Raw genomic sequence first — 15,112 nt, 5'->3', positions numbered from 1 at the left:
TCATGCTGGTACTGGCAGACAGATTAGGAAGAATCTTACAGAGACTTAAACATGGAGATCAGACAGGCTTTGGGAGGGGGGGCAATGGACAGCTTGAGCAGAACATTGTTAATAACGCAAGAGGAGCAGGAAAAGAACTGGAACTTGACACTATTCTCATTAGATGCCGAGAAATCCCATGATAAAGTAAACTGAGCTTATTTGTTTGAAACAAATAGGAAAGGAGGTTTGCCAGAGAGGTAGACTGAGATGATTAAAGGCATACAAGAGAGGGCTTCAGCTAGGGTAAAACTATCAGAAATGTTAGATATTGAAAGAGGAAAGTACAGTTGTGTACACTTACCATAAATGTAGATGTTCAAGTGTATTCACTGTTGCAGGCATCACCTGTGGTTTATCCCTGCTGTGGTAGCCCTCGGCCAGCCCAAATGCCAGAGTCAATGTTTTTCTGCATTGGCTGCTGTTGCTTGCTGCCTGACGTCAAGTCATCAGTGCTATAAAGGAAAGCAACCGACTCCATTACATCAGTTTTTCTTGCCCTAACCAGTCAGAGGCCCACGTAAATATGGTAAAGTGGTCCTGGTGGCAAAAAGCCACTGTTAGAAACATATATCTCCCTAAAGAAAGAAGATATAAGGGGGAAGGACGGTGGGAAACCAGGACTATAACAGTGAATACACTCAAACATCTACATTTATGGTAAGTGTACAGAACTGTACTATGTTCTTCATGTTTCACTGTTGCAGTCATCACCTGTGGGAAGATTCCCAAAGCTGAGAAGAGGGGTGGTAGGATTAGTAAGAGACTTAGGAATGGGTCAGCATGCCCTGCAGAACTGCAGAGGCAAACCCTACCCTAGCCTTAGAAAATAGAGGTAGGTGGTAATGCTTGGTAAAAGTATGGACAGAAGTCCAGGTGGCAGCTTCCAGGATGTCCCTGGTGGGAACTCCTTTGAGCTTGAGGAATGCTGTGGAAGTGGAGGCTGCCCTAGTGGAATGGGTTCAAATAGACTTGGGGGGGGGGTCCCATGCAATCTGTAGCAGAAATGGATACAGTGTGATATCCATTTGGAAATTGTTTGTTTGGAAATGGGCTTCCCCTCTGCCCCTGAGGAAAAGCTGACAAGTAGTTGGTCTGTTTTCCTGAAGGGTTTAGTATGGTCCAGATAGTATCTGAGCTGTCTGTGCATGTCTAGTGAGTGCAGAATTCTTTCCCCCTTGTTTTGAAGGTTAGAAAGAAGGTGGGTAGATGTATGGCCTGGTTGAGAGTTACATCAGATACCACCTTGGGCATAAAGGAGGGATTAGTCCTCAGGGAGACCCTGTCTGCATGGAAGATGATGAAGGGCTCAATGGCCATCAGTGCCTGAAGTTCTGAAACCCTTCTGGCTGAGGTAATAGCTAGGAGAAAAGCAGTCTTCCAGGAGAGGTATCTTAGTTCTGCTGAAGCAGCAGATTTGAAGGGTGGTAAAGTTAGTTTTTCCAAAACATAATTCAGGTCCTAAGCTGGAGTGGGTGGCCTTCTGGGAGGTCTGATATTAGAAGCCCCTCTGAGGAATTGTTTAATCAAAGGATGGAAGAACAGGGGCTGTTCTGTATCAAAATTAGCTAAAATGGCTGAGGCATGGATTTTAATAGAGGAGACGGAGAGGCCACTATTAAGTAGCTCCGCAAGGTAGTCCAGGATAAGAGGGATGGAAGGTTGTGAGGTATTGCCCCCTCTGGACTGGCTCCAGCAGCAGAATTTTTTCCATTTTCCTGCATAAGATTTTCTGGTGCTGGGCCTTCTGGCCTCTTTGATAATGTCTAGGACCTGTTTGCTTAACAGGGGCCCCTTGTTTGCCTTTAGAGTATTAGCCATGCTGACAGTTTGACAGTCTGCAAGTCTGGGTGCAGCATCCCCCCCCGCACTTGAGTTAAGAGGTCTGAGATCAGGGGAAGCTGCCTGGGAGGCTGTAAGGTCAGGCTGTGCAGTAAGGGGTACCAATGTTGTATGGGCCAATCTGGAGCAATGAGGATGGCCTTTGGTCTCTCCTCCCTTATTTTGATCAGTACCTTTGGAATAAGAGACAGAGGAGGGAATGCGTACACAAAGATGGTGTTTCAGGGGAAGGTCAAGGCATCCACCTTCCACGTTAGGTGATACTCCCTGGTACTGATTTTTTCAGCTGATGGTTGAGATGCAAAGCAAAGAGATCCACCTCCAGAGTCCCCCATGCCTGAGTGATTTGTAAAAATATTTTTCTGTGGTGGTGCCATTCATGAGGGTCCAGTAATTTTCTGCTTAAGTGGTCTGCCAGGGTGTTGTTGATCCCTGGTAGGTATTGCGCTATCAGGTGTAGTCCCATGGAAGAGGCTGTCAGCCAGAGTTTCATGGCTAGCCTGCACAATGGGTAAGACTGGGTCCCTCCCTGTTTGTTGATGTACAACATTACTGGGGTGTTGTCTGTTTTGATAAGGAGAACCCCTGGCTTGAGATGGGGTTTGAAGGATATCAGAGCCTTTTGTACTGCCATAATTTCCTTCTGGTTGATGTGTAAGGGAAGGTGCTGGGCATCTCAAAGACCTTGGGTGCACCTGCCTTCTAGGTGAGCACCCCAAGCTATGTCTGAAGCGTCAGTGGTAATGGTCTGCCCGGTTGGGAAGAGGGTGAAGGAAAGACCCTTGTTCTGGGCACAGGCCCCTGCCCACCAGAGGAACTTGGCCCTTATACAGATGATCAGAGGGAGAGAGGTCTCTAGAAGTTGAGAGTGCTGACACCAAAGGTTCTTTAAGTACTACTGAAGTTTTCTCATGTGAAGCCTGGCCAGAGGCATTAGAAGGATGCAAGATGCCATGTACCCCAAGGCTTGCAGGAACTTCCTTGCAGTGAGGTGTCTTCTGGAAGCCAGCTGGGTGAAATAGAGAGGCAGGAGGCTCTGGTTTTCTGGGGATAGGAAGGCCATTTGGGATGCTATGTCCAGCAGTGCTCCCAAGAAAATCATCTTCCTGGAAGGTGCTTGCTTTGGGTCTACTTTATTCCCACGAAAGCCAAATCGCTTGAATACAATTCACGCGACACATAACGAGCAAAACGCGAGTACGTCGAACGCACTAAACCACAAAAGTGGAAATATCGAATTTGCATAGTTGGCCCATCTGCGGAATAGCTCCGTAAGGTAAGTGTGCGATAGTTACGGACTTTAGGGTTAGGGTGCGGGTTAAGCTAAGTGCATATATAGGTAATGTATGTAAGGTTTAGTGTAGGGTTTTGTTAAGTGTATGTGTGTGGAATATTTAGTTTGTTTGGGTATAGCTCAGTAGGGTAAGTGTGCGGTAGTTACAGACCTTAGGGTTAGGGAGGGGTTAAGGATAGTGCATAGAGAGTTGTGTATGTAGGGTTTAGTGTAGGGTTTGAAGTAGGGTTTTGGTGCTTTACTTTAGGGTTAGAAGTAGGGTTTTGGTTAGTGTGTGTATGTGTTGTTTTTTACTGTGTTTCAGTAGATAGTATATTGCGGGTGGTGGGGTTGGCCAAGTATGAGAGATCGAGATTTTGAATTTCGCAGTAGTGTATTTGACGTATTCACATTTTGCTCGTTATGGTTCACGCGAGTTGTATTCGAGCAATTCGGCTTTTGCGGGAATAAAGTAGACCCATTTGCTTTGATTTCATCTTGTTGATGGTGTACCCTAAGGAGGTTAGGAGGGTTATAACAAAGAAGAGGTCCATGAGGAGCTTTTCTTTGCAGTCTGCCTGAATGAGGCAGTCATCCAGATAAGGGTAAATTTGTATATTTTTCTGTCTGCAAAAGGCTATGGCCAGGGCTAAGCATTTGGTGAATACCCTGGGAGCAGTAGATAAGCCAAAGGGTAACACAGATAACTGAAAGTGTTGTGAGCCTGCTCTGAAGCCAAGGAATTTCCTGCAGGATTCCCTTATGGGGATGTGGAGGTAGGCATCTTTTAGATCTAGGGTAACTAACCAGGCATTTTTTGTCAGCATAGGCAGCAGCTGCTGCAAAGTTAACATTTTGAATTTGGGGACCACCAGAAAGGTGTTCAGAATGGACAGATCCAGGATGGGGCACCAAGTGCCCTCTTTTCTGGGAACAAGGAATAGTCTGGAATAAAAGCCTTTGCCTGTTTGATCTGAGGGGACAGGTTCTACTGCCCCTTGGGATATGAGAGTTTGGACTTATTTCAATGCCTCTGCCCACTGATTTGGAGGCAAGTCTGGTACCCTCTAAGAATTGGAAGTTTGTTGAAGGATAATTTGTATCCCTGAAAATTTATCTTTAAGACCCATTGGTCCTTTGTTACAGAAAGCCAATTTTCTTTGCAGAGGGAGAGCCTTCCTCCTAGTTTTTGGTGAGTGAAAAGAGGGCAGACAGGGGAGGGGGAGTCACTGAGAGTTTTTGCCATAGAGGGATGGCTTAGAACTCCCTGCCTTTGGAGTGGAGGTCTACTGTTTGGATCTCTGCTGTCCCTGGGATAAGAGTTTGGGTGGTCTGTCCCTGCATGGTTTACCTTGCCCCTGTCTGCTAGGTGCAGGAAAGGACCAGTGTTTTGAGGGAAAATTCCTACTGAACCTAGGAGGTTGTACCTGAAGGAAATCTTTTACTGTTTGCATAAATTTTGCTTTGTCTTCCATCTTTTTAAGCATCTCTTCTGCTTTTACTCCAAACAAGCAGTCCTTATCCAAGGGTGCATCAAGTAATTTAGATTTGACATGATCAGGGAGAGGTTGTTCCTTCAACCATGCATGTCTTCTAATGACAAATCCTGATACTGCTGCCTTGCTTGAGGCTTCTAGGACATCATATCCACAGTGTAATGAGTGTTTAGCCACTTGACAAGTAGAGTGCAGTAAATCTGCTAACTTTTTCAAATTGGCACAGTCAGGAAAGGTTGAAATCTTTTGTTTTAATAGTTCCAAAGTGTGTTGTTCATATTTTAACATGTGGAACTGACAGCTGAGTGTTCTGATAGATACGTTTGCAGAGGTGTATACTTTTTTACCCCATCTCTCCAGAGTTCTGGAGTCCTTGTCAGAAGGAATAGGATTCTTTGCAGAACTAGCCTTGGCTCCTTTTGGTCTCTGTGTAATGACCTCCAGGTCTACAGCAGGATTTCTGTACAGGTATTTGTGAGAATCTGGTACTATGTAATACCTGTTAGATTTTCTGGGAGCAAGTAGGAGGGCGGCAGGAGTTAAACTGGATTCATGGAAGACATCCTCAACCACCTCTAAGATTGGAGGGATGGCCAAGGGTCTGTGCTGGGGCAGGTCTAGAAAGTCTCTTAGCCTTTTCTTAGACTGAGGGAAGTCCTGGGATTCTCAGTGGAAATGTTCCCTGAGGGTGTGAAGGGTTTCCACAAAGGAAAGGTCTTCTGGTGGGGAGGCAGAAGGAATGGAATCCTCTGCATCTGAATCCTCATAAGCAGTCAGAGGTTGTTCATCTTCAAAATCTGAGTAACAAGATTCCTCAGAAGCCTGTTCTGTCAGAGAATGGTCTCTTTTCCTTTCAGAAGGTGTGGCCTGACTACCCCTGATAAGAGTGATAAGATCCTCTGTCATTTTAAGCATTTGAGCTTGAGGTGGTGGAGTAGGAGTAAAATGGCGGCTAGAAGTAGTTTTTCTAGGAGTGGCCTTGCTTCTAGGCCTAAGAGTATCCATCAGTCTGAGAGAAACGGTAGTCGGAGGAAAAGATGTCGGTTTTTGTCTAGATTTGGTAGTACAAAAAACCCTCCTCGGAAGTGTGTGTCGCGGCTCCAGACCCAACCAAGGCAGAGACATCAAAAGGCTCGGAAGATGAAGAAGATTTCTGCGGCATACCAGACTCCAAAAGGGTCTCAGTAGAGGCCTGCGAAGGTATTGAATCAGGCATCAGGGGCTACGAAGGTGCCTCACTGAATTCTGGAGAACTGACGACCTGCTTAGCGGTAGAGTCGTCGGAAGGCTTAGCCTTGTGTGGTCTGTCTCTATCTTTATCCTTACTTTTTTTGGAATGTCTATGGATTGTTGGCTGATGGATGCCATTTCGGAATACGAAGACTGAAGACGAAAATAACTTGCTACAATAATAGCTCTATGACAAATGGTTCACACGTTAAAGAAGGCACAGAACCAGCAATGGGGGACATCGTTGTCTGGACCTAAACAAGTGACACAGTATGAATGGAAGTCTCGGTGTGGTATTTGCTTTCCACATGCGAGACAATTGTTAACTTTTTCAGACATCGGTTAGTGCAAGAAAAAAGGATCCCCAACGAGGTACTTAGCTTTAGATGTTTTCAGCTGTAATTCAAATTCTGGTAGCGACAAACCAGCACACTTGTGAACTGCTCCTGCTATGGGCTCCACGGCAAGAAAAAATGATGTAATGGCATTGGCTGCCTTCCTTTATAGCACTGACAACCTGACATTAGGCAGCAAGCAACAGCAGCCAACACAGAAAAACATTTACTCTGGTATTCGGGCTGGCCGAGGGCTACCACAGCAGGGTTATCCATTGTTCCCCCTATTATCTGCCTTCATAAAATGAACTTCTGGTGGAGATGATGAGATCAACAATAAAAGGATGTAGATGGGGAGCTCAGAAAAGAAAATCATGCTTTATGTGGATGATGTACTAGTTTCCCTGACAAGACATAGGGAGCATTTAGACACATTATGGGTGATAATATCAAAACTTGGTAAACTATCTGGGTACAAGGTAGACAAAAATAAAAACCAAAGCAATTGCAACAGCCATGGCAATCCAGAAAGTGGGGGAGGATCTACAAGTAGGAACATGGGAAAGAGAAATAACATATCGATGAAGAATACATACAGGAAGGTATATAACAAAATAAAAGAGCAACTACAAAAAATGAGGACTATTAAGATGGATCTAGGCCAATGTATTCAGATACTACCTATAGGTTCAAAGGTAAGTACTAGGATAGCTGCCTTTGCCAGTCATTTTAAGCCTAGCCAGTTTCCCTTTTAAGCTCAAAAATAACCTATCCCATTTGGTTAGAGATTGACCTTATCCACCCCATGGTCAATAATTACATATTACCCCAATGCTTATAACTGGGATCATACCATAAATAATTTGAGGGGACCTTATGCATGGGATAAAGCCTTTAGGAGCTGCCCCTACCCATTAGTAGTACAGGGGGCAGTCCTAGGATAAAATTTCTGTTTCCCATCCATAGATCCAAGTTGCCTTTGAATACAGACAAGGACCAGCTTTGTTTTACGTGGATAGGAAGTCAGTTCCACAGCAGTAGTATCCTGAGCAAGATACTTCTATCCCTCCAAACCATTCTGTTAATGTTGTAGAAGAAGCTTTAATCCCTAGACTACGTACTTCTGATGCTGTTTAATTTGTTGATATACAGTAAATCCATCAGTATTGAGTCGGAGGATGCCTTGTATGCTAGACACAGATCACCTCTTAGCAGTCTGTAGGATATGAGCATAGTGACAAGGCTTTGGGACAGTCCATGATAGGCATGTTATTTAGGCCTTGTGTCCTTTTAGTAAGGTATGTCTTTTGGCATTCCAGTTGTTGTATGTGTCTTGACAGATACATGCCAAAGGGGGCATTATAGTCAATGATTAGCCTTATAAAGGCTGAGTAAGGGAGAACAATGGCATGCCCAGACCTAGACACAATCATTTTGTTTAAAAGCTGTGCACTATGGAAGAACTGTATTATGACAATGGACACATTTGCCAAAAATTAGACCACTGTCCACAAAAGTTCTGCTATCCCAAACAGTTGCCTCAACATTTAGAGGCATACTGACAATGCGGTAGTTTCCTGGGGTAGATGACTTCCCAAGAAATACAATAATGCATTTTTTGGCATTTAGTTTCAGTCCATGATTTTGGCACCAGTTATTAATTTTGGACAAACCTTCCTGCAAGATGGACAATTCAATTGGGGATTCAGTGACTTCTCCTACTATGATGTGTATCATACCCCATTATGTATACCCAGGACAAGAATTCTGGGAAATGTCAGGGTATGAACTGCTAAAGAAGGTAAAGCAAATTAGCAGGGAGTTTGACTGGGAAGGAGAAAGACCAAGAGTGGCATGGAAGAGGGTCCCCGAAACAGTACAAAAAGGATGATTAGGAGTCCCAAATCTGAAAATAACTCCTCAGCCATGTTTGATATTAAACATATTGAGGTGGTTAGGTGTAGATTATAACAAAGTTTGGAAACAGATGATACAGGTAATGGAGGGGATATGGGGATGCAGGGAGGAAGAGATGTCTTAGAAGTTCTATTAGAGATCCATAATGAAGAAATCCAATTACAGTAGATGAAGCAGACAAGGAATTTCCATCACTGTGATAGGATAGAGGGGGGAGAAAAATTGGATGTACAGGGTAATATTGATTGCTAGCTTAAATGAAGTGGACTGACAGACAATAACATGGAGGTATTGAAAGAAGCAAAAGTAAGCTTGATTGTGGAGTGAATTAACTATAGAATTAAATAAAACAGGAGGGAATTAAGACTGAATTAAAACTGAGGGACAGTCTGGAAGGGGAATATCAGGGAATTAAAACCCAGTGACTAGGCACCCCATTGTGTGAATATTGGCTCTAGAACACTGTGACTGTTCATGTGACATCCTGATCCCATATGCAAAGATGTAACGTCCTCTTCAGGGAGCATGGATTTAATGCTCAAGGAAATCAATCAAAATCTTACAGCTTTGCATGTAAAATACATCAACTTAGATTAAAAAGTGGTTTATGACACCTTAATAATGGTACCTATCTTGAAGGCCAACTTGTCAATGGGATCTTCCCAAAATCTACTGACTGCAATTTATCTCTGTAAGGTGTGACCTTGCGAATAAGGAAATACTTGTTTTTGGCAGAAATTAAGTATTCCCTTACCCCTGAGATTGCACTTCCTCAGAATTAGTCTAGTCCCATGTCACATGGGCATTCAGGTTGCAGTGGACTTGACCTCTTGCCATTACTTGTGAGGAGTTTTACTTTTTGGGAACTTACCACTGGTTACTTAGCATGAGAAGTAAGTTTATTAGATATACAGCTGTTTGGTCTTAGATGAACTGTGTTTTCAGTGGAAATTAAAACTGGACTATAACATAATACTAATATTTGTTTAACTGGACTATAACATAATACTAACATTTGTTTAACTGGACTATAACATAATACTAACATTTGTTTAACTGGACTATAACGTAATACTAACATTTGTTTAACTGGACTATAACGTAATACTAACATTTGTTTAACTGGACTATAACGTAATACTAACATTTGTTTAACTGGACTATAACATAATACTAACATTTGTTTAACTGGACTATAACGTAATACTAACATTTGTTTAACTGGACTATAACATAATACTAACATTTGTTTAACTGGACTATAACGTAATACTAACATTTGTTTAACTGGACTATAACATAATACTAATATTTGTTTAACTGGACTATAATGTAATACTGATATTTGTTTAACTTTTCTATAACATAATACTAATATTTGTTTAACTGGACTATAACGTAATACTAATATTTGCTTAACTGGACTATAACATAATACTAATATTTGTTTAACTGGACTATAACATAATACTAATATTTGTTTAACTGGACTATAACATAATATTAATATTTGTTTAACTGGACTATAACGTAATACTAATATTTGTTTAACTGGACTATAACATAATACTAACATTTGTTTAACTGGAGTATAACATAATACTAACATTTGTTTAACTGGAATATAACGTAATACTAATATTTGTTTAACTGGACTATAGCGTAATACTAACATTTGTTTAACTGGAGTATAACATAATACTAACATTTGTTTAACTGGAATATAACGTAATACTAATATTTGTTTAACCTGACTATAACATAATACTAACATTTGTTTAACTGGACTATAACGTAATACTAATATTTACTGCTAGTCTGTCTTCATCCCTGCATCAGTGTGAGGTTTTGAACAAGATAAGATGAAGGCTGAATGCCCACAATATGATTAAGTAATATCAGCATACTTTTTGCAATATATTTCTGCACAGGGATCCCTGTCCCAATGTGGGTAACTTCCTGGCATGGCATACAGCAAGAAAATACTCAGGATCAGCTTCACTGTACTAATTAAGAATTCCAAAACCATCATCTAAAACAAGTGACAGATCTCTTTGTCTTGTCCTGCCTGTGTAATAAAAAAAGTTTTCATGCTATAGTTAACCAAACAGCTGTACAGTCTTGAGTTTAAGAAAGCCATTAAAACTTACTGCATAAACCATGCATACCTCTTATCATAAGTGTGCAGTTACATAAGAATACTATGACATGTAACTTCACTTGTAATTTTGGTAACACCAGCATGCATTACATTTTTTTGCACTACATTTACAGCAGCAGAATATGTATTTGTTACCTGAACCATCATTGGCCCGAAGTCCATAGACAAACACATCTTTAACAAAAGCTTGAAGTTCTGGGTCACCTTTCACTGATTCATCACTGTCATAGTAGATGTTCACTATATCTGCAATAAAGCTGTTAATCAAAAACACATTACAAACTCAAGAGTTATTTTCAATCATACTACAGAGTAAAGTTCCTGGTTATCAAAATGCGTTTTTCACTTTAAATAAAAAGTTTAAAAAATACATATCAGCTTTCAGTTTGCATTAAAACTAACTTTGCAAAATGTTTTTCTTTAAAGTATGGCATGGACAAAGTTCTTTAAATATACTTCAATTCAGACCTCACTTTCCTTGCAGAACATGACAATCAGAAAAATCTTAGCAATCTGATCTATGTTATTAGTCTCATAACTGTTACTAATAACAACTGCCAAGGCATTTACTCCACACAATTGTGTATTAATGTTCTCCACCATACTTTTATAATAGATGATCATATTAACACGTGGCACAAGTACTGCACTGACATGTTATCATATATACTGAAACTACTGTCAACATACTGTCACAGAGTGTGAAACCATGCTCACAGGAGTATAGTGGCAGTGACATCTCACTTGTGACATATCATACTACTGCACTGGTGCACCAATAATGTCACAGAGTGTAAAATCCTGCTCACAGGAGTATAATTGCAGAGACATCTCACTTGTGACATATCATTATACTATTGCATTGGTGTACCAATAATGTCAGAGAGTGTAAAATCCTGCTCACAGGAGCATAATGGCAGTGACATCTCACTTGTGACATATGGCACTGGTACACCAATAATGTCACAGAGTGAAAACCCTGCTCACAGGTTCATAATTGCAGTAACATCTCACTTGTGACATATCATACTGCTGCATCTGATAATGGAGGAGCTGTCATAGTAATGAATAAACATTTTTATTTGGATACGGTGAATCATTTTCCATCTGATAATGAAACCTAAGAACTTATTCATAGAAAAAGAGTTGAGCACATTATTAAACTACTAAACACTCAGGTAGGGGGTACACACCTGAAATGTGAATTGCATATAGATATTTTAAATTTCTTTTACATTTTACACCCTATCATTCCCATTTCTGCCAGTGAGACCCCAAAGTATCTAATACAAGATGGTTGACTGGACCCATAGCCTGCTTTCTAGAAAAGACATGGACTGGGATTTCACAATACTCTCACAGTTATATGAAGGATAGCAGTGATTTTTCATCAGTTATTTATGTGGCATTCAATGAATAAGGAGCAAACATTTTTGTCACTTCAGATGTTGATTCTTTCTTCACAGTGACACTGAATGAATATGGCATTGAAAGTGTTAAAAAATGTTATATAAACAGACAACACAATGTCCACAACTTTTATCAACATATTATAGGCAGGATTCACGAAGCCTCCGTGTAAGAGTTATAACTCTTACACGGAGGCTGCAGTTAAATGGAGTGATGTCAGCATGCTCTGCATATTCATGAGAGCATGCTGAATCACACCTAAGGCTAACACGGTCCGTGTAAGACAGTAGGGGACGTGTCCGTAGGCCGAGCCCTGCAAGCGGACATGCCCCCAGAAGAGTAAAAGTGCCCAAAGTAAACACCCACGACAGAGTCCACGGAAATCTGAATAAACACAACACAACACATGCCCCCACAGACTATGAACAGAAAATATATAAATGAACACGTTATATATTTTTTCAAATTGTAAAGATGTTTGCCCGTGAGTGCGCTCGTTTGCGCGGGCGTGCCCATAGTGCAGCTACAGTTAGCAGTCAGTGGGAAAGCATATAAGAACTAAATGTGTAAAGTAAGCCAAGAAGCAATAGCGTAGCGGTAGAGACGTCAGCTGAAGAGCAGGCACTCGTGGTTCGGGCCCCCACAACACCAACTTTTATTTTTAGAAAAATAAGCACAAAACAAGTCCCTGACAAACATGTACACATATAAAATCACATTTTATGTAAAATGTAATGAACTAGTCCATTTATTTTGAAGAAATGTGAGGTAACAAAACAATAAAAAAATGCGAGATGTGCCTATAGCTGAGCTACAGTTTAACAAGGTGAGTGCATCTGCCCGTAGGTGAGCAGTGGTTTAACAGGTGCAAAATGAGTGCCCGTAGGTGAGCAATGGTTCAACAGGTGCACAATGAGTGCCCGTAGGTGAGCCGTGGTTTAACACGCTGAAACTGTGTGCCCCTAGCTGAGCTGAGCGTACTATGCGTGCTGACAGCCAAATAAGGCGTAAGCCAGCGCACCCCGTTTGCGCGGAGCTGCGCACCGCGCTAACAAGCTAACCGGCGGGCAACGTTGAGCAAGCTGTAACAAAACTGCCTTTACACAGACACACCCCCTAGCCTGTCTAGACAGTCATAAAATATAAAAAGCAGTGGCCAGGTTCGAACCCAGGATACCATGCACCATAGTCAAGGTACTGAACCACTAAGCTACGACAGCTGTACTCAGAAATGCAGTAATAGCAAATATATAGGAATGAATAGAAAGTGGAGCATGACAAAGCAGGTTTTGTGAAGTGGATACAATTCCAAAATGGCCAATCACAGATAAGTGCGGGAAAAACAGCATATATAAGCCATATAGGCGGGAATACACAGCATAAACGATTGTAGAACTGACTTGCAGCCAGAATGTCAGGTGTAGGTGAGGGTAGTTGCTTTCGAGCACAGAGGTGGGGCGTTGAGGAGTCCAGATACATGGTCTGTCTCCTAGTCCACAATCATGAGGCCCAACTCATGCAGGGCCAGGTCCTGTGGGGAGCATATAGGGCTGAGGCATGGGACCGGTTGGCTCATGATCTTACCAGTGCCACAGGGATTCCAAGGACTGGTGAGCAGGTCCGTCACCACCATGCGGACCTGAAGAGACGCAAGCAGGACCAATTGAACCTTTGGATCCAGGAGGCCCGGCAAATGCCCAACGCCCCACTACTGAGTAAGTTACATTTAATTATGTATGTAAGAAATTCAATTAGCTGATATTATGGAGATGTGTATTCCAATATTACTTAATTTATATTACAGCTGCAGGTGTCCGTTCTGCGAACTGCAGAGCCTATGGCGATAGGCTGGTGCGGTTGCGCCACCAGGCAGGTCAGTAATCCACTCCCAGTAACTGTAAAGAAATATAAAAGTATGACAGTTAGCAAAAGAGTGCAGTGTAGTCACTAAGTAATACAATGTGCAAGTAACAGTGTAAAAGTGTTTGCAAGTATTGCTTGATTACAAAAGTGTGTTGCAGTCTGAAATCCAAACAGAAAAATGAAAATGTCTGAAATAAAGTCTGAAATAAAGATGCCCCACCTATAATATCATAGTGCACAACCTGCAGCAGGCTGAAAAGTACAGCTGCAGAAGATGAGCAACTCACATGTGTGAAATATATCCCTGTTGAAATACTGAAACATGACAGAAGTGAGACTGCTGGAAAGGATTGTAATAACTACAGGTAAAACATGTCAATAAAGCCTAGAAGTAAGTACCATCCTGAATAGTAAAATGAAAACAAGTGAGAGGGTGTGAGAAAGAGTTATGAATCCACCAATAAACTAGTAATAACCCCTATATAAAGTATACTGCAGTCAGTACTGAATGAAATGAATGTGACAAGTAGAACCAAACTGCAAAATGTGTCCAAAGTGTTGCTGCAGCTGGAATGTGTATCCCAAAATCTGGATATGTTGCTCTCAGTCTGCAATATGCAGATAGTATGATTGTCTGAAATATCAAACATCCACAGTTGTCTATAGCTATATAAAGCAAATGTAGCAGGATGATGTAGCTGAACAAAGCCAGATATGAACGTGTATTAATAACAATAAAATGTATATTGATGTAGCAGTAACAGTCCTATCACCAAATTGAAGTAGTTATCATATAGGAAACTGTAGTTAGAACAGTAGTGTGTATATACCTGTAGCTATTAGAAATGTACAGCATATGTATTGGTATTCGAAGGTGTTAATAATATTTTCTTCACCCCACCCTATAACCACATATAATCCATTCCACGTGAAAATGGTATGTGCAATCACAATTAACACCCCTGGACATTTGTCCTGATGGGTCATAAATATTTGCATGTCCGTTGATGCATCTGCCCTGTTCATACATCCAAACCTGATGGCCTGTTGCCATCAATCAAACCTGCATGTTGTTGGACTGTGTATTGCTGTTTAAATTATGCATGTGTTATGCTCGCTGTTCAATGGTGTGAATATCTGGGTGTCTGGTTAATGGGAATACTAATGCATGCTGTTACAACTAATTGCGAATGGTATTGTATGTTACTAACCCAAACTGTCATGACATAATGCAAAACATAGGACGACAGGGAAGGCGGGTTCCAGCGGACCCACCTCTCCCACCTCAGCTGGCGAGTGCACCTGGCACTAGTGCCCAGTCTGGACCCTCCTCCAGTGGCCCTGTGCCACCTGCAGGTGGAAGCACTGCAAGGGATGGGGCCCGTCCCCCCTCTGCAATCGTGGCCGGAGGAGAACCACCACTCACCCTCCGTAGCATCCGGACTGTGGGGCGTAGGGAGATACGGGACTCTGTTCTTGAGCCCCTATGCCAGCTTGAGGCACAGGTGGCACAACTTACGGGCATGCCTGTTGCCCGGCCTACACA

General features: G+C 41.8%; 1 protein-coding gene across 1 annotated transcript in view; it reads right to left on the bottom strand.

The window, feature by feature from the left end:
• The window catches only part of ALOX5 (arachidonate 5-lipoxygenase), an 825,341-nt gene that overhangs the window by 59,482 nt on the left and 750,747 nt on the right, over positions 1–15,112 (bottom strand). Inside the window, exon 11 of the mRNA XM_044056362.1 lies at positions 10,429–10,550. Within this exon, the coding sequence (XP_043912297.1) occupies positions 10,429–10,550 (122 nt within the window). The remainder of the gene's footprint in view (positions 1–10,428; positions 10,551–15,112) is intronic.

This window comes from Protopterus annectens, chromosome 14.part0 (assembly GCF_019279795.1).
Source record: "Protopterus annectens isolate FY-2018-M chromosome 14.part0, PAN1.0, whole genome shotgun sequence".
NCBI classification, from domain to species: domain Eukaryota; kingdom Metazoa; phylum Chordata; order Ceratodontiformes; family Protopteridae; genus Protopterus; species Protopterus annectens.
Note: the sequence above shows the minus strand (reverse complement) of the source record. Positions and strands in the feature narration are given on the sequence as shown.